Genomic DNA, 21,447 nt, shown 5'->3' with positions numbered 1-21,447 from the left:
TTTTTTACTTAAAATTCTGCTAAATCATACTCCTCTCCCCCAGTTTTTCTGCTTTGGAATCTAAATGCTAAAAACTTCACATTTATTCCTGTAACTTTGTTTTGTGAATTTGGGTGTTTTATTCCAGCCTCAGAGAGAGAGAGAAATGGTATGCATATGCAGACACTGCTGTATTTGTGTCCTAATTCTGTCACTTGACATTTTTACTCTCCCTCTTAGGACTGTACCATCCATTAGCTGTGCTTTGTAGCAGAAACTACCCTGTTTGGTAAAGTCCTCCCTATCGCCTTGGAAGGTGAGCTTATCCTACCTGTAAAGATGAGCACAGGGAGCTTCAAAGAGGCTATGGAACTTCATCCCAGACCACGCAGTTGCCAGTGGTCCATGGGATTGCAGCTCTGCCTGTTCCTCCCGTCTTGCAAGGTTGCTTGCCTGACGATTCTCTGAGTACAGACTCAGATTATGTTCGTCTTTTTAGCCATCCCATCCCCAGTGCCCAGTGGGGGCTGGTATGTAGTGGCTACTCAGTACACCATTGGTTATAGGAAGCTTGCTTTTCCTATCTTTATCTGAGTTGTTAATATCTGAGCATTGACCAAGTTTACTCTCACCTTCCAGCTTTTTTTACCTCTCATCTACAAGGATGTCCTGAGAGATTTTGTCATATGCTCTGTTAAAAAAAAAATGTCATTTTCCTGGCCTGCCAGTCTAGAAACTTTTTTAAACCAAAAATGAGTTTAGTTTAATGATTATTTGTTTTTCACAAACTTGGGCTGTTCAGGTATTCATAGGCCATCGGTTCGATTATGCATTCCAGAGTTTTTATCCAAGATTGACATCATGCTCACTTTGTCATAGTTCCTAAGAGCCCAGTTTCCTGCTCAACCATTTTTGAAAACCAGGACGCATGTGCCCACCCTCAGTCGTGTGGCACTCACAGCTCCACAGCTTACAGAAATCTCTGGCACATGTTCTGTGACCACGTCTGCAAATTATTTCCATACCTGAAAGAAAATTAATCTCAGCCTTGTGTATAAAAACATGTTTTTAGAAGCTCTTAATATGTCTTCTGTCACAGGCTTTGATTCTTATTTAGCAGTGTTAGTTCTAACCATTGTCATTGAAGGACATGCACTCTGAAAGGAATCTTGGCCCCCAAGCACCCACCACCTCTGTGTTTCCTGACAGATTCTGACCCTGGAGCTCTAGAGCTTGTTTATCCATGGAAATAGCCTTGGATAGTGGCATATTGGTACTTCCACTTACCTCAGCAGGTGGTGTTGACTCCGCAAAATATCCTCAAAGCTAATTTAATTTTACTTTTATTCTTTAAAATTTGATATGAGGAGGGGGTTGGGACTTAGAAGCATTAAAGAATGGAAAACTCAATAAGTTAACTCAAAAGTGAGATATTTCTGCATTAAAATGAGTGATCACTAGCTTCTCTCATTCATTCATTCTCTCTCTCTCTCTCTCTCTCTCTCTCTCTCTTTCTCTTTGAATGTGTCTGTATGAGAGAGAGAGAGAGAGAGAGAGAGAGAGAGAGATACCTTGGCAGTATATTCCATGAACACTGCAGATGTTTTTCTGGGTTTAGTACCCATAAGTCCCACGTATCATTGTACCCAAGACAGATTTAATTGACTACTGATAGTCCACTCTGCTTGATGTTTATATGTCAGTTGATAGGTGTCCATTTTGAGTCATACCCAGCTGCAGAGTTTTTCTTAAAAACTCAAAGAGACTTATACTTGGTGATAGGAACAACAGTGTTCTACATGTTGTTATTCACAGCTCCAAATAAAAATCTGAATGCTATTTTTTAAAGATGTATTTATTTATTTGAGAGGCAGAGTTACAGACTTTACTAAAAGCTTTATTTTACTAAAGCAAGAATATCAATAAATCCAGCCAGCCACTTAGTGAAGCAGCTGTTAATGCAGGTGCACTGGGCAGGTGTGGGAGCCCTTCAGAACAGGAGCCACAGGCCTTTCCCTTGTGGCACTAATTCTGTGACGCAGGAAAATGTGTTTTTGAAAGCTCTAGGGAGACTTTTCACACACAGATAGGTTGTTTCTTTTTTAAAAGATTGTGTGGTACTGCATAGTTTCGGAGTACAACACACCGGTCGTCTTCTCTCTGCCAGGGAAGATCATCATGCGAAGGGCTGACCATTTTCTTGGTCATCCAGTTGTGGCTCTAAGTGTGCAGCTGTGACTGGGTTCATTCATGTCCGTTGTTAGGATGCTGGTCTGGATGTTGGCCTGAGAGTCAGTGAGCCCGTGTGCCTCTAATGAAGAATAAAGGAAACTGAACTGTGAAGGAAAGTAGAAGAGAAGGAGGGAGTGAAGCTTGATTGACAGAGAGGAGTTAAGGTAACTCCAAGACTACAGAGAGATACAATTAGTCATGCTACGTTGGTTTCAGTAGGTTTAACACCTGGTTGTTTAAAAAGAGTAAGTTGATTAATTGTTTTAAGGCCCAGTGTTCGTTTCCCCAGTGTCTGTGTTTCTTATTAGAGATTAGGCATTAATATGGATTTACACTCCCAACTCCAGGGACCTTCAGTCCATCAACAGGCAGTAACAACTGACTATAAAGGGGGAGAAACTGAAGTTACTTTGTTCTCTGGTTTACACTCTTCTGATTTTCCACTTCTGCGTTTCCTTCCCAGCTTCTGCAGCAGGCCACCTCCTCCAGCAACCTGGGTGCGTTCAGTGGCATTCAGCAAATGGCTGGTAAGTGGTGTTTCGTGTCTTGTCTTTTTGACCATGACCTTCTCTTGTTCAGAAAGCAAAGATAAACGGGAAAAGAAGAAGAACCACGGGTAGTCTGCTGGACTAGTAGCTTTCTGTTCTCATTGTTGAAATTGGCTCTGAAGTGGCTCTCCTGCCTTTTGCATTTCCTACCAACCTGTTCACCATGCATGACAGTTACAAAATGAAGAGGCTGAGAATTTCTGGTAGCATGCTCTCTAGTCACGTGTTGTTTTCTTAACTGGTTTTGATTGTTGGGGGGTACTCCCCACAAGATTCTTATATCCAAGGCAACAAAAATGATTGACATCCCTCTAAAATTTTAATAATAGGGAGTCAATAAAAATGTTCTGACCTCCATAATGAAAGGCAACATTGCAGGCCTTTCTTTGATACAGCTTGCAGTCCCTTGATAACGACAGACAATTAACAGGGTGCCTTTTTTTACTTCGGTGCCTCAGTTGACAGAATTGTGCATCCCAAGCTTTTATGTGGAAGTGTAATCTTTGTTCTTGAGGAAATCAAAGTGTAACTGCGTTTGAAAGCCTGCTCATTGAAGGATTCTTTTGTATAATGAGCTGTGCCAGTAGTAACTGAGGTGCAGTGATTAGTGAAAGGTCATTCCTGCTGTGCCACCTTCCATGCTGATATCCTAACTTAACACTGAGCCAGGGAAGGCAGCATGTGCAATAAATCAGAACACAGGTGCCCATTAACCTGCCGCGAGGAACAGTTAGAAAGCTTTTTCCTTGTTTGATTCAGAAAGGGTAGGGGAGAGAGGGCAAGCGAAAGAACAGATTTCTGGCCTATTAGAATCAAGCACAGTTTGCTTTAATCAAGGACACCCTGAATCAATGAAATGAAACCTGAGTGTGCAGAATAAAAGCCAGATTTCTTTATCTGTCACTGTGAAAACTTTTCTGCACTTTTTTTCCTTTTTTTCCTTTTTTTTCTTTTTTTTCTTGTTACACTTTGAATGAATCTGGAAAGACTTTCAAGAGGTTTCTCCCCATGTGTGTTCTGTGATGGGCAGCCCAGTCGTCCACTGTGATTCATAGCCTCATGGTAACTCACTGTGTGATAGCATACATTGGTCTCCAATAAAAATACTACTAAATTATGCACTGGATGTGAGGTCTGCGGTCGTTACCAGCTTTTACTGTTTGTAATATAGCCTTTGGATTACTAGAAAAACTTGTGTCTTGAAATGATAGTTATGTCATTGCAGTATCTATGAATATAGCTTTCAGAAGCTGGCCTTGGAACTAAGAATCACATTGAGTGGTTCATTTATTTTTAATTCTGTGAAGGGAACTAGATAGACATAGCAAAGTATTCCGTGAAGTATCATCTCCCATGATTTAGAAGGATAAAAACCTCCCAATGGCAAATTCTAAAATAAATGCTAAGATTTGTCACATTTTAGCTGATGTTTTTCTTCTAATAGTATGACCCACACACACCCAAAATTAGGGGCTTTCCTAGAGGAAGCCTCAGGCTCTCCCACTCCCACGGTCGAATGATGCAGAGAGGGACACTGGATCCTGAGGCTACTGCCGAGTGTGTCTTCCCGGGTGGACAGACGCTCTGTCATTTTTCACTGGGACACATGTGCCTTTGCTATGCACATGGTTCATTCATTGTTGTTAGCACTAACACACTCTGTGTGTTCATTTGAAATCTAAGGGTGCCTGCGAATTACCTTCCGAGGTGCCAGGGAGCAGCTGGCTACCATAAAATCATCTGTAACTGCTCTGGGTTTTCCAGAATAACTATTTATTGAGCCTTCAATATACTAATAAATTCAGCATGCTAAGTCTGAACAGGCTATGAAGTCAAAAGCTATACTGTCCACTCTGAACCATCATCTTGGATATTTAGAGTATTCAAGAGGTGTCACAGCTCTGTCTTCTTGGCAGTTTCTATAAAGGAGTCCCTTGTGGATAAGCAGGTCCCCCTGTTTCTATGTGTGTGAAGGATGAAAGCTTTGGAGTATCTTTTTTCCAAGAAAAGGAAAAGAAAAGTCATATGACCCCGTCCTATTCTTTTGTCCCAAAAGTCCGGTTTAACGTTTGTTCCTCACATTAATCTACACTGGTGTCCTGAGAGGATTGTGGTGGAAAGGTGGTAGCAGTTACTTCCTAGAAGCAGCTTTCTCAGCTCCTCCAGTTGTGGGAGGAGTTCCCCTCTTATATGTTCAGATAAATCCCCTCCCTCTCTGAATATTCGGGACTCCTCTGTACTCCAGCTACACTCTTGAGTTCCCAAAGAGCACGGACTGGCAGCTCATGGACTCAGCCCTTAGTCCCGTGACAGGTACTTGTGACCATTTTTTAAGGGATGAATGAATACATAAGTTGGCAGGCATAGGTTTATATTTGCCAATGGAGCTTAAATTAAATGCTCAGTTTTTAATTAAGAAATTTGGCTCTAGCCTTAGTATAAAACAAAAAAAAAAAATTGTATAAGCTACTGTCAGTTTCTTTATGAATGAGTTGTTGAGGGTTTGGTGATAGTTTGTATAATAGAAAATCTATTAGTGGCCGGCACCGTGGCTCAACAAGCTAATCCTCCACCTAGCAGCACCGGCACACCGGGTTCTAGTCCCGTTCGGGGCGCCGGATTCTGTCCCGGTTGCCCCTCTTCTAGGCCAGCTCTCTGCTTTGGCCCTGGAGTGCAGTGGAGGATGGCCCAAGTCCTTGGGCCCTGCACCCCACGGGAGACCAGGAGAAGCACCTGGCTCCTGCCTTCGGATCAGCATGGTGCACCAGCCGCAGCAGCCAATGGAAGGTGAACCAATGGCAAAGGAAGACCTTTCTCTCTGTCTCTCTCTCTCTCACTGTCCACTCTGCCTGTCAAAAAAAAAAAAAAAATCTATTAGCACATAGCGCATGATAAATACAGTAGAAGCCATGTGATGATAGGATTGAAGGAACCAACCCCTCCTGATGTCACAGTGTTTGTTGATTGATGCTGTGACTTAATAAGACTGGGCACCTACACAATTTAAGTGTAGTTTTCATGTATTAACAGTTAGTAAACTTAACATATTAAAAACTACTGTAGTAGTCCAGATTGGAACACTACCACCAAAGAAAGTGAAATATTGCAGAAACCGATAGCTTGAATAACCCTCAAAATATAATAGTGTCTCATTCAGGAGATTGAGGCTTATAGCTGGAGTCTTGAAATGCCTCATGTATATGAGTAAAACATTTTCTGTAGAGGAGAAAATAAAGCCACAAAAAGAAACAAAAAAGGAGTTTTAGACAGTAAGATACCAAGTAGTTGGATCAATAAAATCAAATGTACTATTACCTGTGCCTTTTTATTTTTTTTTTTCAGAAAGTCCTAATATTTTCCTTTAAAACTAAGAATAACTTTAAGTGAGTTTAATTCTATAAATACGGAATTTAAAAACAAAAAGGATTAGGATCACATCTATATAAGCTGAATACTTTTATGTACACTTTTTGTGTCTGTTTGACGTTGATTTTATTTTCCCTCTTAAAACTTCTAATGAAAAACTTCTCCATTTCCCCATTCAACTGTGGTTTTTGTTCCAGGGATTTCTGAAATATCAGAAACATGGAGTCTCAGTTTGGACTAAGTCTGGATTTTCTTGAGGGAAAGAATAAAAGAAAAGTGTCTTTCCAAAGTCTTTAATCTCTCTGGAAGGACTATCTCAAAGGAGGAACATGACAGAAAAATCACAGTTTGTTTTTAAACAGATCACCTTGTAATCATTCTGCAGTTTTTCCCCACCCTGTACTGAGGACAAAACCAATGCTGTGTTACTGTCCATTACAGTTGGGCAGGAGAGAGAGGAAGAAGGGTGAGAGCATGGGCAGGAGGGAGGGTAGGAAGGGAAGAACCACTGTGTTCCTAAACCACTGTGTTCCTAAATCTGAATACGTGAAATGCAGGAAATTTGTATACCTTAGATAAAATTTAAAAAAAAATAAAAATAGAAATATGAAAAAGTTAGTAAGTTATGTAAGACCACATTACCATTAAGTGGCATAATATATATTAATGTATATAATTCTCAGATATCACAACTTTAAGAGTTAGGGGCTAATAGTACCCCGATTTTATTGGGAAACAGCTGAGGCTTAGCAAGGCTAAAAACATATCCACAGTTGTTATGGTAGTAAGTGGAAAATCCACATTTCACATCCCACCCAACCTGATCCAAAACCTGAGCTATTTCCTCAAACTCTTGTGTGTCAGCCAGTTCAGGTATGTTTATATAAACACAGAGGTGATGGGCCTACACAGATGGTTTAACAAGCCAAATAATAAAGCCAGAGCCTTAGATAGAACCCAGCCTCCTAAATTAAAAAGGAAGCAGTTCAGAGATGGTAACTGGAAAACTGTCTCCCTTCATTCTAGAAAACATTTCAAATTTATTAAGAATGGGCTATTCTTTGTTAGGGGAATTTCTTTTTCTAGTGTGAGGAATTGTTGTTAAGTAAACTACAGAAAAGAGAGAAGTATCTGTTGATGAACATGGAGGGGAAAAAAAAAACTTCATTTTTAATTCTGCTTTTCAGTAAAGCTGGTATTAAATTCCCTTAGAATATCTGGCCTGAGGTTCAAAGATAACAATAAAACTGTGGAGTGCAAATATTTGCTCTAAACAACAAAACAGCTCTCCTTTTATTAATTTGAGATTCAGTCCCTGAGAAGACTGTCTGTCACAAGTGGAAGAGGGGAAGACGTTTGCACAGCCAGTGTACTGGGGGTCTGAGAGGCTCACACTGAACACTCTCCCAGCGTTGTGAAGTGTGCATCCTAGACCCACAGAGACCCTGAGTTCTTCCCAAAGCTGGGTCTCCAGCAGCCCACACCGCAGACACTTCCTGTGAATGTGCTAATAGGCCTTATGAGGATGCTCTATAACCACCCATCTGTCACTTTTTAACAGACCTGATTGGCAAGCACTTGTAACAACTGACATCTGTTCTCCCTTATTGATATGCAGATTTATGGTAATTGCTATGAACAATAAGACACAAAATTACCTAAGGTGAACATTAAATTAAATTTTCATGCCCTTCTCCTTATAAATAATTTTTTTTAAATCTTAAATTTCAAGTAGGCATATTGCACATCTGTTTTGTACATAATTTCTTCGTTTTTGAAAAGGTTTTTTTTCCTCCAAGTAATAAGGAATGAAAGTTGAATCCCTGTATTCCCAACTTTTTGTGTGTGTGTGTCATCTTGAGAAGGGCACGCTATTAGATTTCCTGAAAGCAATTTAAATGTTTTGTTTGTTTTGTCACCCAGATTATTGCCCCTAGTTTGTTTTGTTTGTTTTGTCACCCAGATTATTGCCCCTAGTTTTGTTATGGACTAGGTGTGGTCTAAAAAAATCCCTATTCCAGACTCTTGCCTCTTACCTAGAGAAATATTCTAAGTACATGCAGAAATATGACTTAAAAGTGATAAATTTATTTAAAAAGATAAATCACAAACACATTGGCCGTGTTCAGGAATAGAGTGGGCAGGGAAGTGAAAGAGAGAGAAGACAGAGAGAAAATTTCTGCCTCTTGTGAGCCCGGGTTTCCTATGAGCCTGGAAGGGGGATGGTTACATGGTACCACGCTCAGGTCAGGGGAGATACTTCCTGGGGAAGGGGTCATTTGATAGACAGGTGGGCAAGTAGGATTACATGGGGGAGGTGTGGCTTCCAGCTGGTGGCCCTAATCTAGCTACCTGCCTTATCCCCTGTCAGTTTGAGGGGTGCCCTTCTTAACAGAGTGCTGTAAAGTTAAATGTCATCGATTTTTTTTCTTCAGAAAAGAACTCTTTGCCAAGCCAGAACCAGCTTCCCACTCAGTGGTGGGTGATTGGTGCCTCTCCCCCGATGCTCTCTCAGAATTACTGTGCAGGAGTAACTGAGAAAGTATGACAGGAGTAGGAAGCGAGGGGGCCCCTGGGAGAGGGGCTGAGCAACAGGAAAAGCTTGGGCAGCACTCACCCCAAAGGAAGAAAGCAACAGAAGTAGGCATTCTGGAAGAGTGACAGCAGGAACCCAGCCCTGGGCTGCCTTTGGAGCCACAACTGTTCGCTCCACCCTGGAGAAGAATAACTCAGTTAGATAGAGGAGTAGACTTTTTTTTTTTTTTTTAAGATTTATTTATTTATGTGAGAGGCAGAGTTACAGACACAGGAAGACAGAAAGGTCTTCCATCCGCTGGTTCACTCTCCAAATGGCTGCAACAGCCACAGCTGGGCCAGGCCAAAGCCAGGAGCCAGGAGCTTCTCCCGGGTCTCCCATGTGGGTACGTGGGCCCAAGAACTTAGGCCATCTTCTGTTGTTTTCTGAGGCCATAGACGAGAACTGGTCGGAAGAGGAGCAGCTCTTCCGATACGGGCACAGGTGCCCATATGGGATGCTAGTGCGGCAGGCAGAGGCTTAGCTACTACGCCACGGTGCCGGCCTGGAGGAATGGACTTTCATCCCTGTCCAGGAGCAGGCTTGCTGGGGTCTGAAAGTGGTGCTGTGAGCTGGAAAGTGTGGTGTGGTTAAGGAAGTGGAGGATGGCACCAAGTGTGAGCTTGTCCTCACCCATCTGCCCTATCCGACTTCCTTTAGTGCGGCCCACGCCTTTAGTGAAACAGCTTGTCCCTCCAATAGGAGTGGATGGTCAGTGTAGGCACATTTGTTGCAGGAAGAGCCAAAAACATCCATTGCAGTCACTGGGGTTATATGTTATTGCCAGTGACGGGTCCAGAAACATTGTGCCTAAACATCTGTGTGTCCCGGGATGACGAGGGGGACGTGACAGAGGGCATGAGACATCAGCAGCATTGGGAATGCCGGCAGCTGGTGCAAGAGTGCTCTGGGGAGAGCCAGCTGGAGAGCAGGCTTCAGCCTGTGCCTCCGTGGAGAGCACCCTGGGAAGGGGGAGAAGACGCTTTGGTTGCCCTGCAGCCCTGGTGCCGGCTGCAGTGAGACCGTCAGGAGGAGCAGTCCCGTTGGGTCCACGTTCTGTTCCCTTGAGTTTCCTGTCTCCAGCCTCTGTGTGTGTTATGTGCTTGTTCTGAATGGGAAAGAACCATTTCCTGTCCTCCTCTTTGGTGTGTCACCACTCCTCAGCTCCAGCTTCTTCACTCCTCGTGTCGCACGGTCACCGCCCCAGCCCAGGTCCCTCTTTCAGTGGTTTCCTACTAGTACTTGGATCACTTTCAGGTTCTCTAGAAGAGTTGGGGCTTCTTCGGCTTTTTAGGATCTCTCACCAACAGCGTTCTGTGCACACATCACATGCACTTTCTCATAAAATGTCAAGGAGCACTCAGATCCCCCTGAATCCTGACAGTGGCCTCCAGCTCAGAATCCTGAGTCAAGGTCGCGACTGGCACGTGGCGGGAGCACCACGTGCAACAGGCTCAGTATGGGGAAGAGGCCTTGGGTTCGTTCGTTCGTTTAGGCTGCAGAAACCAGAGATCTGTAATACCTGGGGCTCTCCTCATAGAAGCCAAAGGAATCACACGAAGAAATCAAAGAATGGATGAAGCAATTTAGAGAACAAATGTAAAACCGAGTTACAAAGTGGTTTCTGGTAAACTCGGTGCTTAGCTACTACTAATGAAGACGAGACCACAGTCCCTGGCTCTGGGGTGCAGGCACCCTCAGCTGAGCAGAGAGCATTATTGAAACAATGCCACCTCTCAGGCCCAGCGTTTCCATTTGGTCATGGCTGAGAGCCTTCATCTGTTCCCACAGTGCCTCAGGGTTTTCACCGGCCATGGTAGGGGGGTGGGGGGAGCTGGCACACATTCATCTCTATGTCCCAGCCCCATTTCTTCTTGGAACCATGTGCCATGTCACCCCTTCTTTCTTGGTCCCAGCTTCCTGGCTCTCCCTCCTAAACTTCTCTGAGGTGCCAGGTTTATTAAAGTAAATGGAGACCAACTCGTAAGGAGGACAAAATAGGATGAGGACACAGAAACTCCAGACGGGCACTGAGGGGTCAGAAGGGACACTCGTGGGGAGGCCAAGCCGGCAGGGAGCGGGTGGGCATACAGGGAAGAAAGCAGAAGTCTCACATTCAGCTGGACTGTTCCTTCAGGGGAGTGGTCTTAATGAATGGGTCATGGGTGTTTTGGGTTTCCTGTGTCTCTAACACATACAGTGATAGTGCCTGGACCGTGTGGGCTGGTTAGGAATGTCAAAGGAGAGACCACATGTGAAGCACTGGGTGTGCCCGACACATGCTTCACTCTTTTTTTTTTTTTTTAAAGATTTATTTATTTATTTATTTATTTGAAAGAGTTACACAGAATGAGGAGAGGCATAGAGAGAGAGAGAAGCTTTCCATCTGCCGGTTCACTCCTCAGTTGGCCACAACGGCCAGAGCTGCACTGATCCGAAGCCAGAAGCAGGACCTTCCTCTGGGTCTCCCACATGGGTGCAGGGGCCCAAGGACTTGGGCCATCTTCTACTGCTTTCCCAGGCCATGGCAGAGAACTGGATGGGAAGTAGAGCAGCCAGGTCTCCAACTGGTGCCCATAATGGATGCCAGCGCTTCAGGCCAGGGCGTTAACCTGCTGTGCCACAGCACCAGCCCCTGCTTCATTCTTACTTCCATTATCAGTCTTTGTGGTAATACTGAAGTTACTGGTCTAATTCAATACTCTTTGTGCTGAGTTCTTCACCAAGTGGTCTTCTTGAGCTTTACCTATATTGACATTTAATTTCTTAACCCAGGGAGAGGCTGATTTTATTTAATCCCTCTTCACAAAAAGACAACCCCTGGGCCCAAGCAGTTGTCTTGAGACATTGTAGATTGGTTGTAGTCACCTGCTACCAGCAGAGCTGGGATTGAAGCCCAGGTCATCTGAGGGGTGGAGCAGGTGGGAGGGTCTCTGCTGTCCCCGGCAGAGAATGCTGTGTGTTCCAAGTCCGGAAATACAAGGCAGCAGGAAGAGAGAGAAATGTAAGGGTCGGGGCTGTGAATGAGGACCCCAACCCAGAAAAGCTGGCAGGTGGACTGCCCTGTCCCACCCCTGGCGTACTGAGCGCTTGTGAGAACGGGGTCTGGGGAGCCAGGAGGGCCTGATGTGTCAACAGACAAGGACCCTGAAAGGCACAGAAGTGATGAGCAGTCATCCTCCACTATGACACCTCCTTCAGCTGCTTGGCTGGCTGGTACTTTCCTCAGCTTCTCTCCCGTCCCATCACATAAAGAGCTTTGGAGAATTTGTTTCCGAAGCTGGGACTGTTTTCAAAGACTGATGAACTGAACAGACTTCCGCCCAGTCACTGGATGGATTTCCCCATAGTCACTGCTTCTCCCTGCTACAGTATCTGGCAACTTTCTTGGACACAGGGGATGTCTTGTTTTCCACTTTGTCCTCAGTGTCTTATACAGGGTCTGGCTCATTATGGCCACTTAGAATCCCCTGGTTGGATGGGTGGATGCATTGGACGAACGGACAGACAGATGCATGGGCAGGCCAGTGCAGGTCCTCCTGCTTAGCTCTTTCTGGTTGGCTGTTCTCTTCCTTCTTCCCCAAAGCCCTCAGATGCTGGAGGTCACAATGGCCTCTCATTTCCAGAGTTCATCTTCACTTTCTTGATCTGTACCTTTTCTTTTCCTTGCCCTGTGGCTGTTAAATGGTGTTAGCCAGCCCTCAGTGTGGTGCCCCAGAGCCTCATTTTTTCTGCCTGGCCTTTTTAGGGGGTGGCAGGGAAAGACTAAACAGGATGTTCAGAGATGCTCTTCAGTCGCCATATGCATATAGGAGAAACACAGGGAGAGGGGGCGCACGAGCCCTTGGCCCTGGATTCTCAGGGGAAGCGTGGTGAAAAGAGAACCTGACTGCTGTCAGCTTGCCTCCTGTGAGTGTCAGTGAGTGAGATAAGGAAAAAACATTTTTCTAATGAGGGTTTTTACAATGGATTAGTTAGTAATTAAGGGAAGAGAATACTTGATTCTCTTGTATAAACACCAATGAACTAACAAAGAATGGAGGAAACACTCATTTATGGCAATTTATGAAATTTTATGCTATTTGTTACCCTTTTCATTCACTCTGCATAGATTTGTCCATCACTGCCTGTGTATGTTCAGCAGTATGTGTGTATTTATGTAAACCTGAACATGAATAAGACAAAAACTTTATCCTCAAGGGATTTAGTATTTAGTTACAAAGGTAAGAACTACATGCAAATAATAAAGTAGGATATGAGTCATAACAGTTAAAAACAGATAAAGGAGTTTGCAGATAAGACACAGAGAATGCACCTGTTAAATGAAGACGGTGAGTGTTCTTAAGAGGGAGTCACTGAGGTGTGGCAGGCCGTGGCCCTGGCCTCAGGAGGATATGCTGCCATCAGCTGCGAGGCCTTTGCCAGGGACCTGACATCTGTGACCCAGTGAGCAGGCTAAGCCAGGCCTCCCCGCAGTGCCTCCTACCTCTGTGGCTCTGTCACTCCTACCTAGTGGGGGTCAGAGATGTTGCAGAGGAGGACCCTCTGGCCTGAGTCTAGAATAATGCATTCTGCCTGTCATTCCTTGGCACCAATGTCCAGTGTAGGCTTTAATTTCAATTCTGAACCCTCTTCTTGTATGCTCACCCGTTGCTGGTGATGTACTCTGGCCATCCGATTTACGTCATTAAACACTCAAGCAGGCATTAGTCACGAGAGGGACAAGATGCATCTGTACAAACGTGTCTCCATTGACAAGTCACTCCCAGCCTCGGTGCTCATCACACTCAAGTATGTAATGCGTTGACGTTGCTTTGAAGTAGAGCCCCTTGGCTGGGTCTAAGAGGGTCTCCACAAAGCCAGACAGCTCCCTTATTTCCTCTGTTTCCATTTTGTTAAAATAAGACTGAAAAATAAGACAGAGCTTTTCAGCAGCCACATTCTCATAAACAGGACACTGACCTTGACCAGACAGAACGAGAGCGCCTTTGTTTGATAAAGCAGAAATTCACGAGATTCCACAGACAAGGGTTTGTGTCCTGCTTCCAAGCATCCCCATGAAATAGATTTTTTTTTTTTTTTAAAAAGGTGTTTAGCTTTCACCCTAAGCCAACAGGTCTGAGTGTCTCCTGGAAGTAGATGGAGTATATTTTAAGCAAAATGCGAACCTGTTGCACAGCAGAGACATCAGAAATGCTTTTTTGAGTAGACCTATGTCCTGGCTGAGGAGGCCAAGGCAGAAGAACGAGAGAAGTGCTCTCTGCAGCTCAGCAGCCAGGCACTGGGGCTGGGGGGACTTGCTCAGGGTTGTTGCTAGAACATTCTCTCACACCTTTATACATCACACACACACACACACACACACAGCCGTACCGGATACATGGAAGCATTTATCAGGCCACTCCCTCAAAGTACTTTAAATTCACTCAGTAGACATTTAATTTGGATTTGAGGTATGAGGAAAAGGTAAAATCAAGATGATTTTTTTTTTCAAACAGAATCTAACAGATTTTATTTTTGTCAAAAATGTCTATGCAATTGAATGATAACAGGTTAATTAAAATATTTATAAAATCTGAAATAAACAAGCTTATTAGATAAACTCATTGATGCACTAAATTAGGCAAAGAAAAATATATGTAACTGCATAAGAACAATCACATTGAACAGAGCAGTGGTCAGTAATGAACTGTAGAGTGGACCCCAGGCTTTAGCACGAAAAGCACCCTGCGCAGACAGGATTCAGGCTTCCAACTTCACAGAGTCCAGGACTAGCCGGGCTTCCTTATATTCCGCGGCTTCTTCCAAGTCTTTTTCACTTTCTAGTATCTGCTGAAGGTCGGCGTAGGCGGCTTCCAGCCTGCGCTGGCAATCCGGGATCATCATGCAGGACTCCTGCAGGATCTCCACCTGCTTTTTAATGGCATAATTTTCACCATCTTCAGCTCTCATTTTTTCAATCTTTTCTTCTTGTTGTTTTGCTTCTTTTTCATAGATCACTTTTTCTTTGACCAATCTGGCTCCTGGCTTTGGATCAGCGTGGTGCGCTGGCCGTGGCGGCCATTGGAGGGTGAACCAACGGCAAAGGAAGACCTTTGTCTCTGTCTCTCTCTTACTGTCCACTCGCTTCACCACGCCAGTCTTGATCTTGATCTGCCTCACGCGAGGGTTGGCCATGGTCCCCCAAGATGATTTCTTAAATCCAGTATCTTTCTATATAAATAAAATCCTTCTATTCATACGCGGAAAGAACCATTGTTTCCCACTTCACATTCGCGTTTGACTTAACATGAAGTAAATGATAGGAAAAGTACTTGGGCGGTGCAGAGAACCTTCAGAAGAGAAATAATATTAAAAGTACATGCATGTACTGCACCACGGCTCACTTGGCTAATCCTCCGCCTGCGGCGCCGGCACCCCAGGTTCTAGTCCCGGTTGGGGTGCCGGATTCTGTCCCGGTGGCTCCTCTTCCAGTCCAGCTTTCTTCTGTGGCCCTGGGAAGGCAGTGGAGGATGGCCCAAGTGCTTGGACCCTGCACCCACATGGGAGACCAGGAGAAGCACCTGGCTCCTGGCTTCGGATCAGCACAGTGCGCCGGCCATAGTGGCCATTTGGGGGGTGAACCAACGGAAGGAAGACCTTTCTCTCTGTCTCTCTCTCTCTAACTCTGCCTGTCAAAAAAAAAAAAAATACATACATCAAAACTCAGAATCCCAAATCATTGCCTCAAATCTCAGCTGATCCCACCCTCGTGTTCTTTCAAAGTTTCATTTATTCCTGCTATAGTTGCCCTAATTTTTACTAGTCATAAATTCCTTCTAGTTCAAAGTAGTCACACTTTAAAATGCAAATACAAATATTTTACCAAAAAAGCTATTAAGGCACCGCCATTTTTGTTACCAAGAGTAGTAATTGTTAAAGAAACAACAGAAGTCACTGTGTACTTACTCCCCATGTAGGACCTCTGTCTTAAATGAGTTGTACTATGAGAATTAACTGCAAAACTTGCTCTCAAACTCTACTTTATATGGTGTGTGTGTGTGTGTGTGTCTGTCTGTGGGTGAGTGCAAACTGTTGAAATCTGTACTTAGCATAGAGTTGGTCCTCTGTATATAAACTAAAAATGAACCTTAATGAAGAATGGGATGGGAGAAGGGAGTAGCAGGTGGGACAGGAGTCGGGGTGGGAGAGTGGGTATGGGGGAAAGAACCACTATTTTCCTAAAGTTGTGCCTATGAAAAATACATTCATTAAATAAAAGCTTAAAAAAAAGGAAGGTGCCCTCAAGAAGGACAGAGGGCCCAGCTTCCTTCCAGACAAGTCCATTGCACAAGTCACCAGTGCAGCTCCCATCATATGACATCACTGATGTGGGTGCAGGGAGGGAGTCTTCTACCTCTCTTGTCCTCTGCCTAATAAGAGCATTCTCCCGTTGGGAGACTGGGCAAGTGAGGCTTCTTGTTGAAGCTGTGTTTCCCTTCCCTCCACAGGCATGAATGCTTTACAGTTACAGAATCTGGCGACGCTGGCTGCTGCTGCAGCCGCAGCCCAGACCTCAGCCACCAGCACCAATGCAAACCCTCTCTCTACCACGAGCAGCGCCTTGGGAGCCCTCACGAGTCCCGGTAAGTGATGGGGGGATCGCTTCTCCCTTGCAGGTGATGCAGCAAGGTTAGTGCTTGGGCCTGTACACACCCAGATGTGAAGGCCTGGGCGAGAAGCGTCCAGGAAACTTGCATGGGACATCTATTGTATTGTTTTGTTGAAGGAACAAAGTTGCAATGTATGCGGTGTTATTTTCCAAGAAAAGGTAGAAAAAGGTTTCCAGAGTGAATCCATCATGCTACTGATTTTCACCCATTTATTTTGTTTTAAAAAAGCAGGTCTGCGTTGTCCATTCATTCCTCATTAAATCTCCATCACAACAAAGAACCTCAGCCTCTTAACCCTGCCTTTTTTGTCCAGTCCCCCTTATTTAAGGAGCTTAAGAATTCTGTCTTAAATCTCAAAAATCCCTAATTGTTAGTGTTGTATTTCACACCAGCTCCATCATTCACGTTGGAGTTTTAAATCCATGGCCTGGTGAGGAATACCTTTGTTAGTCATTTATGATCGGATTCTGGAGTGTGTGGCTTAGTCTTTTTTCCTCAGAAATGTTGTTGTCTTATTCAGAAGCAGATGCCATTTTTCTTCTCATACAAGTCAGATATAATGTGGCTGCTTAGATACTATGATTGGGTTTTTTTGTTTTCTTCTTTAATTTTTTTGGCATAAAAAAAAATTAGGCAGAATGTTTCCCTTACTCTTTCCTGAATTTTCTAGACCTTGGTATATAATCTTACCTCCTCTCTGTTATATGCAGGAGTTGGTCTGAACAACTTATTTCTAACTTGGCAAAGTTTTTCTAGCTTTAAAATTAAATTTTAATTTTAAATTTATATTCTAACTAACTTTGAAAGTTGCACGACCCTCCATCAGCTGTGCCCAAAAGAGTAACTAAGTGCTGACAAAACTTAAATGCAGCATTGAAATGAAACCTATGGCACACTACAGAGCAGCTTTCTTGAGGCTTTGACTTCGGCCTGCAGTGAGGCCTGTTCCTTGAAACTGTGACCCTTGCAAAGACAGTTATTCTTGGTCTCTCTATGAACACTGTGTATCTGACATATTTCCCCATGAGCGTACAGATGGGGGCCGGCGCTGTGGCTCATTTGGTTAATCTTCCGCCTGTGGCGCCAGCATCCCATATGGGCGCCGGGTTCTAGTCCTAGCTGCTCCTCTTCCAGTCCAGCTCTCTGCTGTGGCCTGGGAGGGCCGTGGAGGATGGCCCAAGTGCTTGGGCACCTGCACCTGCATGGGAGACCAGGAGGAAGCACCTGGCTCCTGGCTTCGGATCGGCACAATGCTGGCCATAGTGGCCATTTGGGGAGTGAACCTTCAGAAGGAAGACCTTTCTCTCTGTCTCTCTCTCTCTCACTGTCTGTAACTCTACCTGACAAATAATAATAATAATAATAAAAACCTAACAGATGTTTAGGAGAAGCTGGTAGGTTCGTCCTTAGTATGTTCAGATCTCATGGCAGCAACACATAGGTGTATTCACTCCACTCTCTAAAGTGTCTTCAAGGCCTATTACTACATGTGGGCCTTATTTTATGCAATAAACAATATTCCTGAAAAAAATTTTTTTAAAAAATTAAGTTATAGCCTTAATGCAATCCATAAACTTGTTACTTAAATAAATCCTGTAATGATGCTTTTTGAGAAATGAACATGTTTTTAAAGATTTATTTATATGAAAGGCAGAGTTAGAGAGAGAGGGAGAGACAGGTCTTCCATTCGCTCATCCACTCCACAAATGGCTGCAAAGGCCCTCTGGGCCAGGTCAAAGCCAGGAGCCAAGAGCCGCTTCCAGGTCTCCCACATGGGTGCAGGGGCCCAAGGACTTGGGCCATCTTCCACTGCCTTCCCAGGCACATTAGCAGGGAGCTGTATTGGAAGTAGAGCAGATTTGAATCGGCATCTATATGGGACGCTGGCACCATAGGCAGCGGCTTTACCCACTACAGCACAATGCCAGCCCCAAGAGAAATGAACCTTTTTTAAATATTTACTTACTTACTTATTTTAAAGTTAGAAAGAACATCAGTAAGAGGGGGAGAGATAGAAAAAGGCAGAGTAGGGGATCTTTCATCTGTTGATTGGTTCATTCTCCAAATGGCCAAAACTACTAGAGGCAGGCCAAGCTGAACCAGGAGCCAGGATCCTCATGTGGGTTTACCACATGGTGGCAGAGATCCAAGTACGTGAGCCATAATCTGCCGCCTTCCCAAGTGCATTAGCAGGGAGCTGGATCAGAAGCAGACAGCTGAGACTTGAACCAGCACCCCAATATTATAAGATAAGACTTTAACCTACTGTACCACAATGCCAGCCCCAAGAAATAAACATTTTTATGTGATAAATTTTTCCCTTATAAAAGTTATTTTTCTTAAAAAAAAAAATTCACCTCTCTAATTCATGTTTTATGAATCGGATTGAAAAGTAGTTTCTTAAATAATTTTTTTCCTTCCCTATGAGGACAATGAAAGGATCCCACTTAAATGGCAGAGTATTATGTGTGCATTTTATTGTATTTTTAATCAGAAGATGGTTTGTCAGGCTAAGAAGCCAAATGCAAAAGCTGGTCAGTCTAGAGAATAAATTATATCTGAAGTTCCTGTGTGGCATTTGGCACTGTGCCCGTGCTGAGGACTCGGCAGTGACCAGATAGACAGGCCTGGCTCCTCTCCTAGTCTTTCAGTCCACTGGGAGAACTCGCACAGTAAGCAGATAAATGCATGGTGTGTGAGAGATGAGTTCTGGGTGATGGTGAGTAAGGTGAGGGGAATTGAAGGGGGCAGCCCCTCTCTCAGAAGGTGACAACTGAGTGGAACTCTGAACTTAGCGAAGTCAGGTCGAGTCTTCGGGCAGAGGACAGAGCACAGAGCACACGTGAAGGCTGTGAGGCACAGGGGGCTGGGCGTGAGAGCAGAAGGGCAAGAAAGCCCTGGTGCAGAGCAGAGAAAGAAGAGAGATTGAGCTGGATCCATATCCATTCCATCCTGTACCAGGGGGAGCACGACTTGGAACCTTCTTAAAACATGGGACACTCAGACACACCGTGTGCGTGGCCTGAGTGTCTGAAAGGAGTCTTAAATATATTTGGCCATTTTCAGTAATTTCCGGAAGTTGCCTTTGGAGAGGTGTTTCCATTCTTCCTGCTCTTACAGAAACACCAGCCCTTTGGTCAGCTCCGCTAACTGAGGTACCCCGGAACGTGGTTTTTCTCTTTTCTGTTAAGGAATGCTTTGCATAATGGCTAAACGTATTTCGTTAGAATCCTGAAGTGTTGCAGCAGAAACAATTTAAATACACATTTCAATTATTTTTCTTAAGAGTAACTTTAAAAATGTGCTGTTTAAGTGAAAGTAAATTATTTGTCTAATTTCTGTCAGGGGATCTTTAGAAGTCACAGAAAATGTGGTTAGTAGAATTCATGACTCTCCACTCTGTCAGGAAAGCTCCCTATGAAGTAAAAGAGCGGAAAGCCAGTCCCAAGGCCAAAATCGTTATTTATTTCTTAAATCACAGTAAACCGGGCTTACTGTTTGTACCGTGAGTATGTCTGGTCACATGAAATGCGTGCAGTTCTCATCACTCCACACAGGCTGCGGTTTCACCCTGTTTTTAAATATGTCTGTTAAGCTTCAGACAAATTCATCTAGAAAGGAAAGGGACAATTTAATCCCCCAAACTATTAATATTTTTAATAATTGTAAATTTATCATTTCAATTTTGCATACCCAGGAAAGGTCTCCCTACAGCATTATTATAAATGATTTTAAACAGTCCTGGCATTAAAACATGAAAGATTAAGCTTTAATTTTTTTGTTTAAAAAAATCCCCTTAGGCAATAAATAGGTTCCTTTGTCTCATGGCCTTGAAATAAAAATTAAAATAGTTTAAATTGCCCATGGTTAGAATAAGTGTTTCATGCAATTATCAGATGGTAGTGAATAAAATTAGAAATTAAATCATGAAAGAATAAAAACTAGGTAAGTGCATATTATGCCTTTTATGAGTTTCTCACAGGTCTTTTGAAGCCTAATTTAATCGTGTTTCTTGTCTTTTATTTTGATATGATAATTTTTCCTTTGTTTACTTTGGTCTTCTATTTAGTTAATTAATTCTTGGGTCATTTCTTCTTACCAATTCTGAACCGGTTTTTGAGGAATTCTGTCTCTGTGTTTATAAAGAGGCAAACTGTCTATAAGGCATGCAACTAGGTAATAAAGATAATAATAACTGACTTCCACTCAGCTCGTAGGCTTCTTGCTTTCATCTGGTAAATTTGAGAACTTGGTAAGGTTGCTGTCAACATATATGAACATGTCTTTGGTGTTTTCTTTCTAAAACATACTCTTGCATTCATGGACCACACTGTTTCACGGACTTCCTCCTATTTTCTTATTTAAAGAAAAGCATGTTTTAGAAATCTCCAAATGCTACCCTAAGTGCAGACTCAGTCAAGTGAACACTTAAGAATAGATCATTTCTTTTGGTATCGTAAGGTATTTTAAAATGCTAGCAAGGGTGGTTTTTGTGGCTGTTTTTTGTTTTTTCTCATTTTCACCATTGGCTTTTCAAAGAGTTCTCACTTTAAATTCCAGGCAGTATCTCCCCCTAACTTCAAGGTGTCCTGTGCCTCCTCAAAGGCTGTCACAGGCACAAAGTTCCAAGGAATGGAGCTGTTTGAGGTTAACGGAGACTAAAGATATTTTAACATGATTTAAACCTGACCCGCCTTCCTCACGTGATGACGACCATGAGTGGCTGCTGTCTGTCTGAATGAGCAACAGAAAACAAGAATTGACCCTCAGAGTTAGGCTTGCAGTGAACAGGAGGCTCTGTCATCATTTTAAATGTATCTGCATGTATATCGTAAGAAAACGAGATGAGAGATGTGATGCATAGGCTTGTTGAACCCTGGGGAAAGTGCCTAAAAATGAGGTAGACTACACTGTTCTCCAAGCAGTAAAATGCACAGGGCAGTAACACAAACTTGGGTGGGAGGGGACCAGGAGAGAGGGATAGACAGACAACGTCAGAACGTCTAATGTTGGACCTCTCCCCCAGACTGCTCCTCCCATGGCCTCCCCTGCCAGTCAGTATGTCTTCTCAGCCCCTGGTCTTTACGGTGAGCCC

At 43.7% G+C, this 21,447-nt stretch overlaps 2 protein-coding genes across 16 annotated transcripts in view; one reads left to right on the top strand and one right to left on the bottom strand.

Moving 5' to 3' along the window:
- The window catches only part of CELF2 (CUGBP Elav-like family member 2), a 599,463-nt gene that overhangs the window by 529,069 nt on the left and 48,947 nt on the right, over positions 1–21,447 (top strand). For all 15 annotated transcript variants that reach the window (XM_062210930.1, XM_062210931.1, XM_062210933.1 and 12 more), the window contains 2 exons: positions 2,675–2,738; positions 16,191–16,325. In XM_062210930.1, coding sequence (XP_062066914.1) covers positions 2,675–2,738; positions 16,191–16,325 — 199 coding nt within the window. The remainder of the gene's footprint in view (positions 1–2,674; positions 2,739–16,190; positions 16,326–21,447) is intronic.
- LOC133773560 (tubulin-specific chaperone A-like) lies at positions 14,403–15,072 on the bottom strand. Its single transcript, XM_062210936.1, has 3 exons — positions 14,824–15,072; positions 14,611–14,727; positions 14,403–14,529 (listed from the first exon to the last, which is right to left on the bottom strand). The coding sequence occupies exons 1-3, from the start codon at positions 14,875–14,877 to the stop codon at positions 14,443–14,445; spliced, it is 258 nt and encodes an 85-aa protein (XP_062066920.1). The 5' UTR covers positions 14,878–15,072; the 3' UTR covers positions 14,403–14,442.

This window comes from Lepus europaeus, chromosome 14 (assembly GCF_033115175.1).
Source record: "Lepus europaeus isolate LE1 chromosome 14, mLepTim1.pri, whole genome shotgun sequence".
Taxonomy (NCBI): domain Eukaryota; kingdom Metazoa; phylum Chordata; class Mammalia; order Lagomorpha; family Leporidae; genus Lepus; species Lepus europaeus.
Note: the sequence above shows the minus strand (reverse complement) of the source record. Positions and strands in the feature narration are given on the sequence as shown.

Excerpts from the sequence above, each read along its gene's own strand:
- LOC133773560 (XM_062210936.1), bottom strand. The coding sequence starts at position 14,877 with ATGGCCAACCCTCGCGTGAGGCAGATCAAGATCAAGACTGGCGTGGTG. Across the intron at positions 14,728-14,823 it reads AGACTGGCGTGGTGAAGCGA|CCAGGAGCCAGATTGGTCAA; the intron begins GTGGACAGTAAG and ends GCTGATCCAAAG. Across the intron at positions 14,530-14,610 it reads ATTATGCCATTAAAAAGCAG|ATACTAGAAAGTGAAAAAGA; the intron begins GTGGAGATCCTG and ends GACCTTCAGCAG.